Below are 23272 nucleotides of genomic sequence, written 5' to 3'. Positions count from 1 at the left end.
TACTCCCCAAGAGTTAATAAGTAAAGCACTGTATGTTTTGAATTGGCTACAGCCACGTGGTACTGAGGATCAGATCCCAATTAATAGGCATATGTGTGGGAACAAAAATGTTGATAAAAATCAGCCGCAAGTTTCAGTATTCGATCTGGTTTTACAGCAGTGGCAAGGACCTTGCAAATTATTTACGTGGGGAAGAGGGTATGCTTGTGTTTCCACAGGTAACGAACAACCCCATTGGATACCGGCGAAATGGGTCAAGCCGTGGATTGAGCGACCAGATGCCACAGACAACTCAGAAGAGCAAGAGCAAGAAGCAGCAGAGACGTCAGCAGGTCCTGAAGCCCTAGATAGACCGACTAGACAAATCACGACGGAGACCGGCAGTCAATGTGGAGATCAAGAATGCATGTAAAAAACATGGAGTATGATATAGTTTTTGAATATGTGTTTTAGTGCGAGTGGGTAGAAAAGAGAGTAAATTAAAAAAAAAAAAAAAAAAAAAATAATTTTTTTTTACCATTGTAACAGACATTCAACTAATCATAATCAACTAACCTACTAACCTATAACTAATTGTACAGAGGCTAAGCAGTTTAGAATAAGTGCTGTAGAGAATAAGTAAATATATATATATAGTTTAATGTTAATCAGTCCGCAGCGAAACATTACTCACAGAAGCCGAGTGTGGAAGTAGTTTTCAGATACCTGATATGTAGTCGTTCATAAAAAAAAAAAAAAAAAAAAATTACTGAAATTAGAAATAAGGTCATAGACTTAGTTAAGAATCTAGAAATAGGGCGATGGGAAGGTCCATTTTTCATTAATAACCTCGGGGCGAGATTCTGCTTATGTTTTCACAGGTGCCAGCCCCTGATGGACTTCCGTTTGATTTATGCGACCATCATCACCTGAAGCATCATAGATGGTGCGGCAATACAAATTCCACCTCAGCCAAAAACTAATGCGTAGGTCATCTTAGCTAACGTAACAGATTAAAATTCTCAGTGCATTACGGCCGCATCACAAAGCCCATGAACGAATTGATAAGATAACTATGACTTGTGCAGTGCGCCTGGCCAGCGAGTGCATGCGTCATAGGTTTTTAATTGAGGTGGCTTTTGGCACACGCTGGCCACGTGTGCTAAAATCCATTCCTCTGAAAATGTATAAATACCGGGATTTTCCGAAGAGCATCAGGCTGGTGTGCAGCAAAACCATAGTTGCCTCTGTAGGGACACCCACATAAAACTGACACCTACTGATTGCTGGGCTAAGTTTGCGGAACAAGACAGCAATATGCTATTCAAAAAAAAAAAAAAAAAAAAAAAAGGCGAGAGAGGGGGAGATGTAGGGTTCAGTTATATGGAAGTTAGTTATTGGACCTGAAAATAGCTCATGGTCACAAGATTGTTCCAGGCGCCTTTAGAAGGCCTTGAACAGAATAAATAAGAAGATAAAAGAAGAAAGATCCCAATTAGGAAAACACAGGTGCACATTCCACGATAAAGGGAACTTGGCACAAACAACCTCAATTCAGGGGCTTATCTTGACCAATTGGACTAAGACAAGTCTTGTATGCTCTAATTAACACAACCAATTATGTCTTATGTTTGTGCGCGTGGACAGTACCGATGTAACCAATCACCGCTTATGCTTGTGCGTGTGGACACCAAGTGCTTGCATGTAGTAGCCAAAGTCTCTCACCAACTTAGAGAATTGTATAAAAATGATTAGCTAAGCTCAATAAACTGGCGACTTTAATCATCACATTGGTGTTTCGTCGTCCGGGCCCCGCACGGATTAATCCCTAAACCCTACAGAGCAGGGACAGGTATCCTGGGAAGAGTACAGGGGCGCTGCCTGGTTGTGTAGGGATGGGGTCAGGAAGGCCAACGTGTGGCTGGAGCTGAACTTGGCAAGGGACACAAAGAATAATAAGAAGGGCTTCTACAGGTATATGTCAGCCAGAAAAGGAAGGTCAAAGAAAGCATACACCCCCCCCGATGAACATGAGTGGCAAACTGGTAACAATGGACGAGGAGAAGGCTGAGGTACTCAACAACTTTTTTGCTTCAGTCCTCACTGGCAACCTCTCTTCCCACACCTCTCGAGGGGATGGACCTCAAGGCAGGGACTGGGGGAGCAAAGTCCCTCCCACTGTAAGAGAAGATCAGGTTCGCGACCACCTGAGGAACCTGAATGTACATAAGTCTATGGGAAATGACGAGATGCATCCCAGAGTCCTGGGGGAATTGGCTGATGTAGTTGCCAAGCCACTCTCCATGATATTTGAAAAGTCATGGCAGTCAGGTGAAGTCCCCGGTGACTGGAAAAAGGGAAACATTGCACTCATTTTTAAAAAGGGTAGAAAGGAGGACCCTGGGAACTACCGACCTGTCAGCTTCACCTCTGTGCCTGGGAAGATCATGGAACAGACCCTCCTAGAAGCCGTGCTAAGGCACATGGAGGACAAGGAGGTGATTTGAGACAGCCAGCATGGCTTCACCAAGGGCAAGTCTTGCCTGACCAACCTATAGCGGCCTTCTATGATGGAGTGACTACATCAGTGGACAAGGGAAGAGCTATGGATGTCATCTATCTGGACTTCTGTAAGGCCTTTGACACAGTCCCCCACAACATCCTTCTCTCTAAATTGGAGAGATATGGATTTGATGGATGGACTGTTTGGTGGATGAGGAATTGGCTGGATGGTTGCATCCAGAGTGTAGTGGTCAATGGCTCAATGTCTGGTTGGAGATCAGTTATGAGTGGTGTCCCTCGGGGGTCTGTATTGGGACCAGTACTTTTCAATATCTTCATCAATGAAATAGACAGTGGGATTGAGTGTACCCTCAGCAAGTTTGCAGGTGACACCAACCTGAGTGGTGCAGTTGACGTGCCTGAGGGATGGGATGCCATCCAGAGGGACCTGGACAAGCTTGAGAAGTGGGCCCATGTGAGCCTCATGAAGTTCAACAAGGCCAAGTGCAAGGGCCTGCACCTGGGTCAGGGCAACCCCTGGTATCAATACAGGCTGGGGGATGAAGGGACTGAGAGCAGCCCTTGCAGAGAAGGACTTGGGGGTACTGGTGGATGAAAAGCTGGACATGAACTGACAATGTGCACTCACAGTCCAGAAAGCCAACTGTATCCTGGGCTGCATCAAAAGTGTGACCAGCAGGTCGAGGGAGGTGATTCTTCCCCTCTACTCTGCTCTGGTGAGCCCCCACCTGGAGTACTGCATTCAGCTCTGGGGTCCTCAGTACAAGACAGACATGGACCTGTTGGAGTGGGTCCAGAGGAGGGCCAAAAAAATGATCAGAGGGATGGAACACATCTCCTATGAGGAAAGGCTGAGAGAGTTGGGGTTGTTTAGCCTGGAGAAGAGAAGGCTCCAGGAAGAGCTTATTGCAGCCTTTCAGTACTTAAAGGGGGCTTCTAAGAAAGATGGGGACAAACTTTTTAGTAGGGCCTGTAGCAATAGGACAAGGGGTAATGGTTTTAAGCTAAAAGAGGGTAGATTCAGGCTAGATACAAGGAAGAAATTCTTTACAATGAGGGTGATGAGGCACTGGAGCAGGTTGCCCAGAGAGGTGGTAGATGCCCCATCCCTGGAAACATTCAAGGCCAGGTTGGACGGGGCTCTGAGCAACCTGATCTAGTTGAAGATGTCCCTGCTCATTGCAGGGGGGTTGGACTAGATGATCTTTAAAGGTCCCTTCCAACCCAAACTATTCTATGATTCTATGCTTTCCTAAACCCATATACAACTATATGGATTTTAATTTCCCAGGTCCTCTAAATGTAATGAATTTCCACTTAATTTGAAAAGGTATAGTACACCATAGTTGTAGACATGTTCTCTCTTCTTAGATTAAAATAACAGAGCTTATTGTTTAGAGGTTAATGGGAATTGTTGCTTGGAATATATGTATGCCTAAGGTTATTATCTTCTCTGTATTTTATTACTTGGTTTGTATGACAACTTTGATATTTTCTTTGTAATACATCTGACAGGGCTGTTCCATCTTGCCTACCTGTTATTTTTATGAAATTATTAAGATTACATAGATGGAAAATGAAGTTATAAAAGACCTGAAGCATATTAAAAATATCATACAGCTATGCCCTATGGCAGAATCATGCACACTCATATATGCCCAACAGAATTTTTGTGTAATTACTCTTTGCAATCCACCCCTGACTGAGGTTCCACCACTTCCCTTTGTAGGATACTTTAGTTTCCCACAATTAGAAAGCTTTCCTAAAATCTTATCAAATTCTTGTTTGTTGCTAGCAAAGCTAGTTTCTTATTGTCTCTCTGACAATAGAGAACATTTGATCACTCCTCCTATCGACAAACAACATTTTTTGAAGAACTGTTATTATGTCCTCTCCTTCTGCGTTTTTTTCCAGACTAGACAAATCCATTTCCTTCAGTCTTTCCCTAGGGAAAATATTTACTAAATCTCTTCTCATTCCTCTTGTTCACCTCCAGGGTAGAAGACAGGATATGACAGAAAAGAAGTTTAACAAGGGTTTAGAATAATGCTGAATAGTAATTTTCAACAAAATATGACAGCCTGATCGAATACTGACTGAACTGCAAAAGACAATGATGTTTTAGAGCAGGCTTCCAGGGCTTGTCCTCAGCATATCCAGTTGTATTAGTACTCAGCCACAAAAAGAAAAAACAAAACCAGCATTATTGCTAGCCAGCAGTGCTCCTTCCTTTTGCCACAATATACAGGAATTATCAGAAAATACTTGTGTTTTGGCAGTGAGGGAAGGTCCACATGGAAGTCAATCTCCAAAACGTTAAAGGTTCCACAATACAGAAGGGTCAATGACATACCTGAGAGATACTGCGTTAGGTCCATAGATCTCTCTCACTGCTGTCAAATCAGCTTCCAGCTGTGGGTGCTTGTGAAGTTCTCCATCATAGCTAACCTACCGGAACAAAATAAATTCTAGGTGTTCTTATTTATTTCATTACTGGCACCTAATCTAGGCTCTTGAAAGTTCCCCCTGCAAAATATGCTGCATAAAGATTCCTTAATGCCATGCTCAGAAAGGACACTATGTTGATAAGTTGAAGCACTGAGGTGGTCTAGCTCTCCTAAGCAATGCTATTTGCAAAGCAGGCACTTCTGCATCGAAATTCCAGAGGGTCCCACTCCTGTCTGTGGGAAGAGAAGCTGCAAAGGACTCATCCCTCTGTCCTGTCTTGTCCTGGGGTCTGTTCTGGGCCACTTGTGCATTTTAAAACTGGTAAGTAGGAGAAGAACCGGATCTCCCCAGTCATAGCATCCCAGTCCAACCACTACAGGACAAAGGTTTGCTCCCTCTTGCTTGTTATCACCCTCTCATATATTTTAGACACAGAATGGCTTGGGCTCAACAAGAGAAGCATGAGACTATACTATATACCAAGTGTCTCAGCATCTAAATTACATTTTCAATCTACTCATTGGCTGTATTTGACTATTTTATCTACCAATGCAATTATATCAGATCAAAAAGAAAAATAATTAAAGAACACTTTCCCATTTTAAGTATTTTACCAGAGAAGGTGTAAAGAAACATGTTTAGACATCATCTCAATTTTTTAAAACTCTGCATGGAAAGTGGAAACAGCTATGTTAGTGCTTACACTATAAAGAGCTGGTTTGGTTGGGCTGTATGAAGTCAAAATAATTAATATCCTCCTATCTTCTACAAGGACCAAAATACCTTTTTAGGCTTGTAACAATCTATTAAAAGTCTATTACTACTTCCTCTTTAAGCAATATGCTCCTGATTGTGTGAGCCTAATTCTACTTCTTTACACCAATTAGAATGACCATAATTCCACAAAAGTCGATGAACTCCCTAGATTTGGACACATTCAGAAATGAGAGTAGGATTTGGCTTGTACCTTTAACAAATTCAGAGAACAAAGCACAAGAGTGCAATTTATCCCTTTAGATGTATATACATCCTTATACAGGAATTCCTGCTGAGAATTCTTGCTATTGCAATCGTATCTAACTGCAGTAATGTTTCTTCCATTTGTACATCCAAATCTGTAGGAGACCAGTACTGTGACACTTTCAGCTCTGATACCTAGAGATGTACTTTTCAATCTAATGAAATAAATTTCAATAGAATTAAAATAATAATCAGCTGATCACTTTTTACATGTGAAAATTAGCAAAGAATAATTTGATTAGACTTAGAATTCTTCAAATATAAGGCACAAAATTCATCAGCATAGCATGAGCATGTATTTATCAGAGATATCAACGATATTCACAACCAGAAGGGTATAAACCAAGTATCCCTGCCTTGTTTGGGCAGGCATGTCAAAATAATTTCCCAAGTAGAAGAGCACAGGAAGAAAACTTTATTATAATTTTTTTTTCCACTTAAGGTAGGAGCAAACCAATCTTTTTTACATACTCATTACTCAAAGATTAATTATTTAAATCTAAGTGAGAGTTGAGATCAATTGCATCAATAATTGCTGTCCCGCTTCCAAAGAGAGCACAGCAATCATTTCACAAATCATACCTGTAGCTCACCTGTCACCTTTGTTGGTCCTAAACCACATTTTTTAAACAGTCTTCTGTATCAATAATAGTAAAATCCAAAAGGAACACTATGCAGAACATGGAACTGCTCAACATAATGCTTTCTCCAATCTATTTTCTGATGGTAAGAGGTTATGAACTCAAAAGGGAAACAAAGCAGTGTTCTGGCAAATTGTAAGATCACAGTGTGGCATTTTCCATCCCTGAATTAGTGCCACAGACATGCTGGTGTACGCAAAGGAGACTGCCAGAGTTTTGTATATCTGCATTTGCAAATATGTCCTGTAACTGAAGCACGAGAGAGGGAGACAGAGTGCCAAAGGCAGTAGTATTACTGTTTCAATCTCCTGTTCTCTTTTGCAAATATAAAAGATAGAGATTCAAAGTAAGAATTAACAGAGTCTCAGAGAAAGTGAATATAAAAGCAAAAAAATCTGATAACTCTGCTGTGTCTGAAGGGTCTGTGTTTAGAAAGTCTCAGTTTTTAATCTGAGACATGATTCAGATTATTTTGTCCCACATAATGACCCACTGAAAATCAATAGGACTTAGGCTATTGAATCACTTAACTACTTTAAAGTATTTATCCATTAAATCCTTAGGGAGGAGTACAAGCAGGTGCCTAGGAAGCAGATACAAACATTTATTTTATGGTCAAAAGGTCATATCTTTTCACTTCCCATCAAATGCCATTTCCCATTTTCCATGGTCCTTGTTTCATCATCAGTTGCTCTCTTGTCTTTCCAGCTATAACCACTTAGAAATATTAGAATTATCCCTGACCTCCACCTTTTCCAAGTGTATTGCACACAATTACACTAGCATCTATTCCCTCTAGTTGCTAAAGTCAACATTTTTGTCCCCTTTCTCTGTGGGCACATGTCCTGTTTTCGGCTGGGATAGAGTTAATTGTCTTCCTAGTAGCTGGTACGGTGCTATGGTTTGGGTTCAGTATGCGAAGAATGTTGATAACACTGATGTTTTCAGTTGTTGCTAAGTAATGTTTAGACTAAAGTCAAGGATTTTTCAGCTTCTCATGCCCAGCCAGCAAGAAGGCTGGAGGGGAACAAGAAGTTGGCATAGAACACAGACAGGACAGCTGACCCAAACTGGCCAACAGGGTATTCTATACCATGTGATGTCATGCCCAGTATATGAACTGGGGGGGAATTGGCCTGGGGGGGCTCGCTGCTCGGGAACTAACTGGGCGTCAATTGGTCGGTAAGTGGTGAGCAATTGCATTGTGCATCACTTCTTTTCTGTATTCCAATCCTTTTATTATTATTGTCATTTTATTATTGTTATTATCATTATTAGTTTCTTCCTTTCTGTTCTATTAAACTGTTTTTATCTCAACCCAATGGTTTTACCTTTTTCCTTCTGATTCTCTCCCCCATCCCACTGGGTGGGGGGAGTGAGTGAGCAGCTGCGTGGTGCTTAGTTGCTGGCTGGGGTTAAACCATGACAGCACAGTACACACTTGTCTCAAATGAAGCAGCTTACCTTACTGGTTCCCCATATGTACAGTCAACTTTTTTGTTTTTCCAATACACTTGGTGCTCACTTAATAACTCTTACAATCAATTTCTTTGAAAAAGGACTGTTCTTTTTATCTCTCAGAGGACTTTGGTTATTATCTGATTTCCTATTTATTTCCTAATTCCTCAATCTTTTTTTTTAATTCTTCTTTAGAATTTTTTCCTTTTGACCATGAAATTTTAAATTAAAAATTTCCTTTTTTCTCTCTTGTTAAATATACTTTCTGTGATGTCTTTGGGTTTTTCCATTTGTTTGTTCTCCTTATTTTGCTTTTTGAGTATTCTATACTCAAGATATTCACAGTCACCTGATATTTTATTTTTATTGCTGTAATTTTACTGCTTTTTTTTGACAGTTATCATTCCTTCAATTAAATGTACTACCTTAAAAAATGACAATGCAATATAATGTAGTTTCCACTTCAAATATAAGGCAACTAAATTCTAATCAGTATTTCCTATTACACAGCTCTTTTACACCTTAGAAATGATTTACTGTTCTCTGTGTTCATAACGCATAGGCAGCACTGATATTTATTCATTCATTTGGGCACTGGCAGGCATCCTTTACTAAATGTATTTGCACTGTTTCAAGAAGTAAGCACTGGCTTCAGCCTCAATGCTGAGTGTTTTGGGTTTATGTGGCATGGTTTTGGTAGCAGGAGAGGGGCTGCAGGGCCAGCTCCTGTGAGAAGCTGCCAGAAGCTTCCCCGGCTCCAAGTCGGACCTGCCTCTGGCCCAGGCCGACCCAATCAGTGATGGTGGTGGCGCCTCTGGGAGAACAGATTTCAGAAGGGGAACCTGCAGTAGGGGGGGGGATTGGAATGTGAGAGGAACCCCTCTGCGGATACCGAGGGCAGGGAAGAAGGAGGAGGAGGAGGGGATGCCCCCACAGCCCGTGGTGAGGTGGCAGGCTGTGCCCCCCCCAGCCCATGGAGGGGAGCGGGGGAGCAGATGCCCACTTGCAGCCCGGGGAGAGAGGAGCCCACGCCGGAGCAGGCAGATGCCCCTGAAGATGGCCGTGACTCCATGGGAAAGCCCGTGCTGGAGCAGTGTGTTCCTGAAGGACTGCAGCCTGTGGAAGGGACCCATGCTGGAGCAGTTCGTGAAGAACTGCAGCCTGTGCGAAGGGCCCACTTTGGAGAAGTTCGTGGAGGACTGTCTCCCGTGGGAGGGACCCCACAGTGGGGCAGGGGAAGAGTGAGGAGTCCTCCCCCTGAGGAGGAAGGAGCAGCATAGACAGTGTGATGAACTGACCCCAACCCCCATTCCTCGTCCCCCTGTGCCGCTGGGAGGAGGAGGTAGAGAGAACTAGGAGTGGAGTTGAGCACGGGAAGGAGGGGTGGGGGGAAGGCGTTCTAAGGATTGGTAGTAAATTGATTTGATTTTGTTTCTTCCCCAAGTCTTTTGCCTGTGACCATAAGTGGGGAGTGATCCCTCCCTGTCCTTGTCTTGACCCACGAGCTTTTCTTCATATTTTCTCCTCCTCATCCCACCCAGGGGGAGGAGTGAGCAGCCTTGTGGTGCTTTGTTGCCGGTTGGGCTTAAACCACAACACTGAGGCAGTGAAAACTTTCATAAACAGCAACCATAATTTGTTAAAATGTTCATTGAAATAAATGGTTCTAATCTTAGATTTGGATTGCAATTTGAGATTATAAGTGAGGAATTATTCCTTTGGGGCAATAGACTAAAAAGATAAGAAAAATCTGAATAAAGAGTCTAACAGTGTGAAGCGCTCTATTGACATTGCAGAAGGAAAAGATATGAAGAGATTTTATTTCCCAATACATAAAAGAATGGAATAATAACTAATTCTGCTGAGGGAACAAGAAGTAAAGACACAGAGCTGTACATTCATATAAAAATATGCAGCGTTTTTTCAAGGTGAATTTAACTGTAGAGCTCAGAAAAAGAATGGACTATTGCCTACATCAAAATTTTTTTGTAATAACCTTTTTACCATTAAATTCCAGTTCTCTTGACTTTACAAAATGGCAGTCCTCCAGAAGGAAACAGATTTGGATCCAGCCTGACTTCCCATTTGTATCAATAATGGGATATGCTTTAAAGAGTGAATATCTATTTCCTGGATGTAAACAACTGGCTTCTATTTTCAAACCTCCTGAAGAGCACATGGTTTTTCTATTCTTACAGCTTTACAAATGTAAACAAACTCATCTTATTTTAAATCTGATATAATTATACAGTATAACATATTCAATACTTCTACTATAAAAGACCACATATATATACACATGACATTCTATTCTATGTTGAATAAACATAAGAAATTAATTATTATCATAAATTTATAATGGAATGAACCACAGAAGCTTTCTAATATTAATTTCTTGAAACTTGTGCAAAAATATCCTTCATTACCTGTCCTCCATAATAAAATTCCTCAGAATCATTATCTCCTTCAGAGTCTTCTTCAACTGTGCTGTTGTGCTGTGACTCCTTAATGGAAAAGGAAAGTTAACAATGGTACAAGCAATATGTTTATCTTGCATTTATAGTTCTAATTATAACTACAGTAATTATGTTTTTACAAATAAGCTCTAAGTACCCTTTATTAAGAGATCTCAGACAAAACAAGCACCCACTAACTAGGTACATAAAACCACCCTGAATATATGTTGGAGAAATAATACTTTGGGTACAGCCACAGTGTGGTATTTTATGGAAGTGGAGAATTCAGTGGACTATGCAGCTATGCAGGGATACTTCACTGTGTGCTTCTGCTAAACAAAGCATAATTTACTCACCAAGAAAGGTTCTGGACTTAATTCATTTGGCATTTCAGTGTAAAAAAAAGTAAAAAATTACTTTACCTTATTCTGGTAAATCAATTCTAATAGTTTAAGAAATTAATTCAAGCCTGAGCATGGGATGTCTTAAGTTCCTTTCTGTGAAAAACTCTCTGACACACTGCTGCTTAATTATTATTTTTAACAGAAGTATCAGCCTGTTGCCAGAAAATTTCAAACTTAATTTTCTGACTAGTTCTGTTCTAAGACTTTGAAAATTAAGGATTAGAAAGTAATATGCTTACCCAAGTAAAACCTGCTCTAAATAGGCTGCTCTGTGAATAATTGCTCTCAAGTAAATAGAACTGATCATGGCTTAGACTGCAACTCAGCATGAACTGAAGTGTTATATTTTCTTCCTACCAATGGAACCTTTACTTATAATTATTTAATTTCTTGAAGATATTAATTCTTGTTTCCCACAATCCATCTATTATTTCTAGGCCCTATGCTGACAAGTATCCTATAAAGAATACCTGATAAAATCATAATTCTTCACTTCAACCTGAACATGATGTATTTATTGCATATTTTTTATTTATGTCCTGTACAGAACTGCCATAATGGAATAGAAATCAGATGTATGAATCAAAGATTAGAAGTTACCCCTAAATCCCATATATTCATAAATGTCAAATATACTCTTATCACCAATTTCTATGGTCAGACATTCTAATCCCATTTCCTTACCTTTGTCTCTAAATTCCTGCTCTATTCACTGTAGGTATACATAGAACAAAAATTGTATTTCAGCCAATTTAATGGCAATTTTCTAAGACAAGGCATAAAAATAATTTCTGCTTCTACTTTACTGAAAAGAAACAAAGTGACTTCAGTCTTCTTTGTTTTATAACTTTAGCTCAAAGGGAAATCTGTGTTAAAAGAGAACTCAACTGAACAAAAATTCAACACAAAGCAAAGAGAAATTAAAATCTCACACTACAATAGTGACAAACCCATCCTATCCTAACCAAAACCTCTAACTGTTTAGACAACAGAAATGGTCAGTCTTTTATTTAAAGGCTTTTTTCAGTACTTTCATACTTAAGTACCTTGTTCAACTGGAAAAATAAATAGATAAAATCCCAAACTCTGTCCCATAGAAGCTAACTGTATCTCAGGCTTTTAATCAAAAGGGTAAATTCTTACTGCGCTTGAATTTCTAATGTTTAGAGAGCACTGAATACAATTATGAGGCAGCCGAAGCAAAATATTTCCAGTGCAGCTTTTTACATCAAATCAGGTTTCATCTACAAAACCCCAACCATACCCATTATTGTATCTGAACATGCTTATCTGCCTTTTCCAGGATCAAATACAGATCAGAGCCTAAAAAGCAGTAGTCAAGAAACAAGTATTCCAACCAAAGCAACCACCTTTACCAAAGGAAGTCTTTAAGCCAAGCACTTGAATTCTTGATACAGTGCTCAATTTCTTGTTTGGGGTAGGAGCCTATGTGGTTCTTCCTTTGAGCCCATAACACTGTCAACCCCTGTATACCTTACGTTAGTGCCACTTCTTTCTTGAGTTAATGTCTCAGTGAGACTGGTCAGGGACCCATGCCAGAGGTACAGCACAAATACAACCATGACTGGAAGGCCTTAACACTCCAGACGCTACTTATGGTGAATAGTGTCATGCAGAGGTCCAGAGACTCCAGCAGGACTGCTGTAGGCTGCATGAAGAAGCAATGAGCTAATAAATGGGATGTGGTCCTATGTGCAAGACTAGGTTAAAAGGTAATGGCATCATCATCTACTTCTCCAGGAGAGCTGTATTTTTAGGGCAGACAGGGTCTATGCCACCGCTGAACAAAAAAATAGAATAAACGTCAAAACCATATTTCCTAGGATGGGAGCATCCCTATCCCAACTAAGTGATTCACTGGTTAATCCATGTATGAAACCCAGAGAACTATGCTCACCTTATAAAATGTGTAAACCTACAGTTTGGGTAAGCATAGATTTGTCAGGAAATCTATGGTAAATATTAATATTTTATTATTTTCTGTTGTTTCTTAAAATAACTTGTTAAAATATACATACAAGAAATACATACCTCTCCATTCTCCCTCTGTAATTTTGACCTTATGGATAAGCAATAGTTGACATCACTGGTTTTTCTTAATTCTTAAAAGAAAAGGGAAAATAGGGAACATATGTGAAAAATGGAAATAATTTTGCATATGCAGACCTGAAATACTTGGAGTAGTAGAGCAAATAAGGAACAAAAAGTTACAGATATGAAAAGCACCAAAGAGTTTACAATACAACAGTCTAAAATTAAGAAGCCCAAACATCTCAGAAGACTCATATTTTTAACTGTAAAATGAAACTCAGCTGGTCCATCTAGGAGATTTGGTTTTCCCAATCTGTAATTTACACTTCAGTGTCATTCATTAATTTTGTATACTTTATAAAAGAACAAAAAATCAAAATCCCTCAGCAAAATTAAATCAGATCATCTTCTATATAAAATACAGGGGTTTATTCTATTTTAAATGACAGGCTTTATTTCTTTTTAAATTACAGAAATATTTGCAAGTAAAATTTATCTTAGACTTCTGACTAAAATGGCCAGTTTTTGTTTGGGTGCCACTCCACTGACTTCAATAAAATTATTTTTTATTTACATCAGTATAAATGAGACCAGAGACCAGAGATCTTCAGATCATATCGGTTTCCAGTGGAATTCAAAGTAATTCTGTGTTACACAAAAAAAAGCCCTAAAGTATTGTAATAATAATAAAAAGTCTGCAAAGTCAAGTGTTCCTATCTGAAGAACTGCCAGAATTAAGACTGCTCTATGCAGTTTCTCCTGCAGCCTGAAATCATCAGGGAATTTGACTGCTAAAATCTAAATAATCTCTATGGAGTATGCACAGATCTTGATTATATATTGTATAAATGTGCCTAGATGTCTGAAAAGCATGCCCTTTCATGTATCAAATACTTTTTGAAAGTATGGAAATAATTTCAAATGAAGAGGTTCCCAAAATCACTGGGGAAAAAAAATATTTTTCTATAATCTCATTTAGTGAAACAGCTGAACCATTTTGTTTGAAATTTCCTGAAATAATTCATCAGAGGCAATGGTAGTTATAGACTGTTTCATCCCCAATGGTGAAGTTTTAGGCAAATGAGCATGAAAACTTATAATTGGGAAGTATTAAGCACCTCTAACTGTATTCAAGGAGAATTGCTTTAGCACAGACTGCAAAACATTAAAAGAATAAAATACATTCTGCCTACACAATTGTGTTGATCCCCAAAAGAAATATTTTAATTTCTTCTATTCTGAAATGTAGGACAATTTACTACAGGAAGACTGTGAGAAAATAGCAAACTGTACACACATTAACATATCTCCTTTTAAGTACAGGCAACGTCTTGTCTTGTCTTTCCTCACAAAAAATGAACTCAATAAAACACTCGGGACATAAGATTACCTGTAGCGATTTGGTGGAAAATTACTGGAATTGGCTCTGTTGTAACTAACACATCTTCATCGTTATCAGAACTGGAAACATAAGTGTTATCTACAAAAGAAAACCACCTTGTATGGTGAAGTCCAATTGTGCTCTGCCAGCCCCTTCCACTGTTGCCCATCCCACCCTTGTACCATAAGGAACCATTTCCCACGTGGTTAGGGAAACACGGTGCTATTATCTTCCTGGTGTGCTTTTTTTCTGCTGAGATTGCTAATGAAAAGAAAAATACCAAAAGAATGGAAGATTTGGACCCAAATTTTATAAAAGCAAACCCCTGGAGTCCGATGTCATGGCTTTCGGGAATCACACCAAGTGCTGCTCTGAACTGTCCCACAAGGCTTATGGGGGTTTGAGCCAACCTTTTCCAAAATGAAGACTTGTTCTATACTTTTTGTCATGCCTGAAACTAAAACTCAAGCTGGGTCTGGTGTGCAGAGTGAAGGCTGCATTCAGAGCTGGGTGTTAACAGCCCATTATGCAGAATACCCATGCCTCATTTTGCCTGGTCACATAAAGAATGTTTGAAGTATCTTCTAATCAGTGGATAACCTTTCTTGTGCCTAATTCAGGAAAAAAAATCTTTCCTCCCACTTAACAAAAACATTAGGTATGGATAAGAATATGGAAAGTCTATTCCAAACTTTCTTACAAAATGTGGAGATTAGGCTGTGATTTTTTTCTTTTTTTTTTTTTTCTTCCCAACCAAAGGTTTAGTAAAAACAAACAAGGGGTAGCAAGTTTTTATGTAGTATCTGCAGAAGCATATTTTGCATTAATTGCTGAACTGCCTATAAAAGTAATAAGATTTTGTTTTCTACTGATCTGGACTGAATTGAAACGTACGATCTAGAGCAGAAAGGCTGACAATTAAGATAAATGCAGATAAAGACACAAATAATAAAACTGAAACAAGGACTCGATCTCTCATAATTTTGAACACTCCAGTCCCACATCAGCAAAGTGTGTGAACTCACACATAATTTTAAGCATACTGCTTCAATCTCAAAGCCTTTGACCACAGTGCTTTCAGTGAAATGTTAAAAATGTTAGCATTAATTGATCAGTAAATTCAGCAATATTATTTGTATTACATTGGTTCTTAGCAGCCTGTATTAAGACGAAGCCCTGGCGCTGCCACAGCTTTCTCGCACAGGTGTGCCATGCTGCCTTTGCAGACTAGCAGCTGCACTGCTGCACATGGACAGGTGCATGGGGCTTTCCCAGCCCACTGCCTGTGAAACAGCCTTTCTGACACATTCACACACATCTACTGAGTCTGACACTATTCCACACCTTTGCCTACTTCCAATCCTGCACTGTCCCATGAGGTAATCTGAGTAATCTGTGCTCAGCTCAACAAACATATACTGTGAGCAGGCAGTTGCTGCAGGAGGCTGACACCACTTTTGCCTGAGCACTGCACTCCAAGTGGGCACAGCAAACTGCTCCATCTGCTCAGTTTGTGTCTGCTCGGCTACACACTTGGAACAGGGATGTGGTTTAGAGCCACAGCATTGTGCAAATAAAACGGGGTCCCTCCAGCCATCTGCCAGCACTCACTTCTTCTTCCACTTTTGTCTGTCTGCAGAACAGGGTGTAAACTATGCCTCCAGGACAGCTGCATCTCACCCTCTCCACAAACCCCTGCCTTGCCTCTATTTACATGCTCCACCTTGCTGCCATCATTTCAGTGTCAGCCTCACCATACTGGATGGCTCTGGGTATACAACACACGCCCATTCCTTTCCCAGGTTTGGGAGTGTAACTTACTGGTATAGAGTCTAATGAGCTGGAATAACTGAGGTCAGCATTTCACTCTAAATATACCTAACACCATATATATGGATAGAAGAAAGGAAATTCATGTGCTAGAACTTATTGCTGTATGAAAAAGTAGGAAAAACAACAATATGTGCTGTACAGAATATACAATTATCAAGATATACATATATGAATTTTAATTATATTTTTATGTCCATTGTTTGTCATTCTTTCTTGGCAGCTGGATAATATACCTTTCACTTCCAAGTTTTTGTTTTCCTTTTCTATTTGGCAACCACTGGGGTGGTTTTTTTTCTTTCCTTCCATCAGTCTAATGAAACTTGAAATTAAGATACTGGGTTTGATTTGCTTTCTTCGACATCCAGTTTCTAACACACTACACCCAGGAACACCTCTCCTCTTAAGCGGAGTCTGCCTGGACCTAGTGGAGGGATGCAACAAACCACTCACTGCCAAACTAGTTCTCTCTGTGTCTGCTACAATCTAACGAGATCTAAGAAAAGGATGTTTCTTTTAACACGTGTAACCCACAAATCACTGGGATAAAAGACTACAGCAGTTCTACAAGTTTATGGCAGCCAACATGTATCACTCCAAACATATATTAATTAGCAAAATGCTTGCTGCTGTAATGGTTCTCACAGGAGTCATGATTCACTCATATTAATGGAACTTTAGTCTATTCACTGATGTTATATACTATAACTGCTCCTTAGGAGCATTATTTTCCCCCAGTTGTGTCAATGTTATGAGAAAATGGTTGCAAAGATATTTTGCTGGAACTGATACTACCTGCCTCTCAAATTTTCAGTGATATTTTCACAATTTCAGCAATGTATATATAACTTTGAGACATTACTGTCTCAACACTATTCCTATTAAGTTCTTCAGTGTGCCTTTGTGAGCATATTTTTAGCTTTCACTCATAATTATGAAACATTCAAACACCTTCCATTATTGAAAGTTGTCATGTCATATTACAGTTCCCATAGGTATGATTTAATGCTCAGCTGTTTGTAATCTTTTGATGCTTTATGAAGCAATTCAGCAATAGCTACACACTGTTATCAGTGCCAAAGCGGTGACACTGCATACATAACAACAATACATGGAGCTAGAGTATACACAGTACCCAAAGCTCTTCTTATAATATCTAAAATTTACTTGTGGTGGTATCACTTTCGGCTGAATGAAAATCATTTGTATGGTAACTTAATCTCTTCTATTTTCATATATTTATTGCATACATTAGCAATTTATCTGATGATCAACTCTGACAGCCTTCTCACAGATTTCCAAATTTGATCCAATGTGTATTACACACTCTTAATCTCCAAAGGATATGACTTTGATATAGCTACACACTAATGGACTTAAACCTTGATCTATAAAGACTTATCCCGTGAGAAATTTAATTTGATGAGCATATGCTGCTCTGAACTCTAGCAACTAGCAGTAATACTTCATCTTAAAAAGTAAATCATCTTCCAGTTGAGGAGGATACCAGCACAGAGCTTCCCAGGCTTGACACCATCACACCTTGACATGTCCCTGAAACATCCCTTAAAATACACACCAGAGAAGAGAGCACCACAGTCAGCAGTAATGTTAAGTTATTTAGCACAAAGAGAGGAGACAAAGAATCTGGCTCACCAAGTCAAAGCGAGTAGTTTTAGGATCAAAGCTGTAAAATGGCAAAGAGTCATTATCCTTCCTAACACACTAAAAACCTCTTCATCACAAAGCAAACATACATACTGCAAAAGCTTGAGATATGAATGAAATCAGCTCTTCCAAAAAAAGCTTGAAGGGTTAGATTTTTAATCAGTAAACATGCACAGCTGGTTTACCCCCCCCCCCCCCCCCCCAAGTTAGCTACAGGTCTATCTGGCTTTAAAATATAGGGGGTGATGGCAGAGAATATTCATTAGGTTTTAGAGTCACCAAAGTCACTCAGGCTTGTAGGCCATCAGGGCATGCTGCAAACAGCATCTGTAAGGGAAGTTTGAGGTCTGTCAGTCAGAAGAGTTTGCCAGGAGATGACATCTCATGTGCTGTGGGAGTAACTGCTGGTTCAGTGCTCCAGCTTGCCATTTAGTTTAGGGGTTCACAGAGATCAAGTTCAGTGCCTTCATAATAGCTTAATCCCTGAAATGAATAAATCCATTACTGATGTTTAATAAAACAAAACGTTATGATGCAGATTTTTTTCAACTATTTGTCCCTCCTTTCATTGTCAGGTCAATGGAGTAATCAGTGAATCAATTTATCACTGGTATGACTGTGTATTTTATGAATCTCAGTTTCTCTGTTTACTAGATGTTGAATAGATTATTATTAGTAGCAGTTTTTCCTACAGTTTTTACTGGTGTAAAAAATATCTCTCACAAAGTTTGTGAGCATTCTTTCACATAATCCATTGTATTTAGCATCACTGCTGACGCTGATTTCTCTCTGCATCTGCTTCAAACACTCTCGTGTTTTGAACAGACATAGTCTATTCCTGCTTATCAGTGAAGAAGATCAAAGCCTCACTTCTTTAGAGATTCTAAAAGAAAAAAGAAATATTTCTTTTAGAAATATTACAGAGATGTTACGGATAATGATCAAAAAAGGCCAGAGGATTTCATATCATTCATGGTACTTACACTATTAAATACTCCCAGGTGCAAAATACACAACGTGGTGCAATCCAACAGTACTACCATGTACCTTTACTTGCACAGTGCCTGTCTGCCCTCACCCTCGCATCCCTCTTCTGCTTCTGCTAACCTCTGTGCCACCTGAAGTATCTGTGCAGTCTCTTTGTGAAGGAAATCATGGAAACAAGCTAGCTGAAAACCAGCTTTTGCTCTTTCCTGGTTGTCTTTCATATGGATAATTCCCCTTGTCTGGGATGGCCACATGGTAACACAAATGCTTTTGCCAACCCAGCTCAGGGTATGACAGGGAGGCAGGACTGAGCAGCTGGGAACAGCTTTGCAAGCTCATGTTACCAAAGACATACCCATACACAAACCCTTGGCTGCAACAGACCCTGAGAAGTATCAACACACAGCCTACAGACTTGACTTTAAGAATGTGACTAGTCTCATTAAGGTCTAACACAGAAGTGCTTTGCTGGCCCCGTGCAGAAAGATCAAGCTTTATCTACCATGCCAAAGAGGAGTTGGGTGATTTCTCACTCCTATCACTGTTGGCTCCAGACACAGAAAGCATCACGAGCTCCGGTCTCTGTAAACTTGTGAACCAGGTTTTCTCACCCTGACCCAGTTGATAAATGATGCCTGAAAAGGAGAAATTACTGTGAAAATAATCTAACTAATGGAAAATGATTAGCACAAGGATGCACCTGGAAGACATTAACACCCTTTCAAATATTCTCATCTGAATACTGCAAATTGCAGTAACATGCATACAAGTATCATAGACAGGAATGTTGCACTGTACCTGGGTAATCCTCAGAGACATGCACTGAATAGGAAACACTGTAAAAAGAAAAAAAAAGAAAACAGAATTAATAACAACAACATTAACTGCTGGCATAAGATTTTTTTCTTGCTCCTGTATTATTTTATGTTTATTTATAGGTTCCTGACAGGTTCCAGGACAGAAGGTAACAGCTATTTTGATGGCTTTTGAAGTGTGCAGCTAAAAAAAAGTGTCATGCCCATTTTGAAAGCTTACTTGGCACATCCCAATTTCAACCTTCTTAAAAAGAATATAAAAAATGCATTATATTCACTTTAGAGTAATATTTCACAATGTCTGTACTTATGCTTAAAAACCCCCACATTGCTCTTTGAACACCAGAACTAGAAAAGCCCAGTTTTCTCTGCATCTGTTTCTGGGGTTTACTCAAGGCTCAGTAGTACTTCTGTACGTTCCTGTTAGTCTCAACAAAGGCTCTGTATGGTTTGGACTCCTTCCTCTCATCAAACCCCCATATTTATAACAGTTGTGGCAATCTTATTTGACACCTCTACCTCTCTGTCAAGCTGAGTTCAAATCAAATTTGAAAGAGCCATGGTCACACTAAAGGGTAGCTTCACTACATGGATTACCTGAATCTGTTTCATCAGAAAACAGACATACAAACATACTGTCCCAGTCCTTCAGCTCAGCCCACATGTGCTTTCCCTACCACCCAGTGAGATGTTCACTAAACTCACTGCTGAGAGCAGGACAAATGGGCGTGATGGTCTGCTCAGTTATCTAAGTACCCACCAAGTCCCTTTGATTTTTTTAAGGTTAATGTGCATCTTCATTTTGCATTAAAAACATTCAACTCTGCAGCATGCTGAAAGCTTTCTGTTGTATAATTCATGTTCTTTCCACTTCTAAATCCTATAAATTGTATGTGTCAACTTACATATTTAAATAATACATGATATGTGTTCATGTCTGTAGTGAGTTAAGCAGACAGACAAAGGCAGGATGGCACAGTCCTTTTAATAAATTTTGGTATGTATTGTACATTGCTGAAAATTGATTCAGTGGATCTTTCTGAATTACATGAATACAACTTCCATGTAGACTATAAAATAAAACCATGGATGATTTTTTTTCTTTCTCAAGGACTTCTGTTAAATGAGGTCTACTTTCACAAACCAATGACTGGAAGAGGCAATACGAAAAAGTAGGTCTCATACTTTCTTCTGTAAGCCAATCTATTACCACACAGCTCTGTCACCTGTTTTTGCACATAATCTATTCTAGCATAATTCATTTTATGTATTGTTTGACTAAGAAGCAAAGATGCCTGTTTCTTCAACAGCTGTAAACGTTCACATAAATTGAAGCAGAAAGTGTTTATTACAGTTGACAACAGATTTTGCCACACAACTCTTGATAGCCTCAGTCAAGCCAGAAAAATCCCATCACTGTGTAAATCCAACATTTTGGGATTTTTCACTTTTATTTATTTTTCAGACATTTGGAATAGGCCGCATTTGTATCTCCTCATCTTGGAGTATTTTCCCTAAAGACTGCAGTATTTAAATCTAATTAATCTACCATGGCATAAAATAACACTATTTTAAATAGGGAAATATTCCAAAATAAGGAAATGTTATATCTCAGCACAGTCATGTGTGGAGAATTTTGTTCTGTGGTGCAAAAAAATCCCACAAAAAAAGCCCCCAAGAAGTTAACTAAGGGCCTGTTCTTACGAAAAACTATCTTCTTGACATTGTATTTGTAACCATGACTTCTTCCTTCTACTACCAAAAGAAGTACTTCAGTCTTATTCTTTTAGACTGACTGCTTGCCACACCTCTTTGCTGCCTCCAGAATTGATGTGTATAGATTGGTTTGACTATTGTTATATAGGATTATCTTCAAGTGTGGACTTTTATTCTAAGAAAAGAAAAATTTTTCTAGAACTCAGGAATTACTCCACGTTCAAATTTAAAAACTATCTCAATCCAATTTAAAAGCTGCAGCAAAGCAGGGAAATTCAATGTACATATTAAAAAAAATGTTCTTCATATTGAGGACAGGAACAGGGGCTAGAGAAGTTACAGAATTTCTATCAGTGAAGATATTCAAAACTTACCTGGATAAGCAATCTAATCTAACTTTGAAGCTGGACTTAACTTCGAAGTTGGTTCTGCTTTGAGTGGAGGGTGGACCAGGCAGTCTGCACAGGTCACCCCCCCACAGAATTACTCTATGCTCCTATGTGCAGAAACCCTATGAAAATGTGTTTCTCTTCCTTCTTCTTCATCATGTGGTATCTGTGACAGCAGCAGCTGTGGCAACATTAAATGGACATTGATGAGAAAAATACATACTGTAGGTCTTGTGAGATGGAACTAAAATGAAAAGGTTCATGAAGATGCAGGTTAGAAATAGTCTCAAACCAGATCCTGTAATGACTGCAAGCAAATTCAGGGTCTGATCCAGAGCCCACTGAATCCAGTAGTGGTCTCGCTACTAAGATGGATATTATCAGAGAAGGGAAAGGAAAGATAAAAATTATATGAAGTAAAATTATTCTGTGATCCCAGTAATAAAAGTTCCCTTACAGAAAAAAAATTGCCACCAAAATCTGATGCCACCACCATCTGAAAAGCATTAATAGAAAATCTATCTGCCAAACCAAATCAAATGGTAATATGTTGGAAATAATAATGGAATATGATAAGCCTGTGCTGCCACTTCGGAGGAAAGCATTTAAAGGGATGTTGTTACCAATATTTGATAAAAGTTGAAATTTTATTTAAGTCGGGTTTGGTTAAAAGGGTAAAGATTATAGAAAATAGGGGGTTGAAGCTCACAATAGCTATAGAAACTTAGGAACATACAAAATGTGCAATGCGCAATAATAAGAAGAATAAGTATTGTCTAAGATCGGTTAACCATAGAAATTTTGAAAGATTTGTTAGGTTGTAGTGTTTTGTTTTAATGAACTAAGAGAGAGATCGTTATGGACCTTAGTTCTGTGGTTTAGAAACCCCACTTTGATCAAGAGACCAGTTAGTGGAATAGGTAAGATTAACCAATGAATGTTATAGTATAAGAATATTGATAAGTTGATGTAACTGAGGGCCAATCACCAGAAACGTTAAATTTAAGAATTAACATTGAATGTACTTTTATGTAAATCTAATACATGATGGCAAAGTCCTACTGCGCAGAATCACATAAGAGAGGTCAACTATCAGACAAAGTGAGGAAGACTATGGAAGACCACCAGAGGGCTTCTGAAGACCACCAGAGACTTCACCACGCCTGCGTAAAAGGACATTTACGTATGCTAATGATTTATCGGACAGTTGATGATTATGTATGACATTTCCCAGAAATCTAGTAAATATGTGTAACAGGTGTGTATTTAACCTGCATGATCAAACCAGACAGGTGCGCACACTAGGTGGAGTGATCCCCTGTGTGCCCAGCGCTGCAATAAAGGAGTGCCTGCTTCTTAACTTCTCATTGCTGTTAAGGAGTTTTATTCCGGATTTCGGTAACAGTTTTGGTGACCCAGATGGGACCTTGCGAGTGAGACTGGATGAGATCGAGTGTTGATCAAGCTCCAGCCGGCACCGAGGGATTCTCGGGGAGAACCATCAC

At 39.2% G+C, this 23272-nt stretch overlaps 1 protein-coding gene across 2 annotated transcripts in view; it reads right to left on the bottom strand.

The window, feature by feature from the left end:
* LOC126035251 (protein mono-ADP-ribosyltransferase PARP8-like) overlaps positions 1 to 23272 on the bottom strand; it is a 203611-nt gene that overhangs the window by 102602 nt on the left and 77737 nt on the right. For both annotated transcript variants that reach the window (XM_049793580.1, XM_049793581.1), the window contains exons 3-7: positions 19646 to 19683; positions 14372 to 14461; positions 12982 to 13052; positions 10496 to 10573; positions 4856 to 4950 (exon numbers count right to left, since the gene is read on the bottom strand). In XM_049793580.1, the coding sequence (XP_049649537.1) occupies positions 4856 to 4950; positions 10496 to 10573; positions 12982 to 13052; positions 14372 to 14461; positions 19646 to 19683 (372 nt within the window). The remainder of the gene's footprint in view (positions 1 to 4855; positions 4951 to 10495; positions 10574 to 12981; positions 13053 to 14371; positions 14462 to 19645; positions 19684 to 23272) is intronic.

This window comes from Accipiter gentilis, chromosome W (genome assembly GCF_929443795.1).
Source record: "Accipiter gentilis chromosome W, bAccGen1.1, whole genome shotgun sequence".
Lineage (NCBI taxonomy): Eukaryota > Metazoa > Chordata > Aves > Accipitriformes > Accipitridae > Astur > Astur gentilis.
This window is presented reverse-complemented; position numbering and strand designations above follow the sequence as displayed.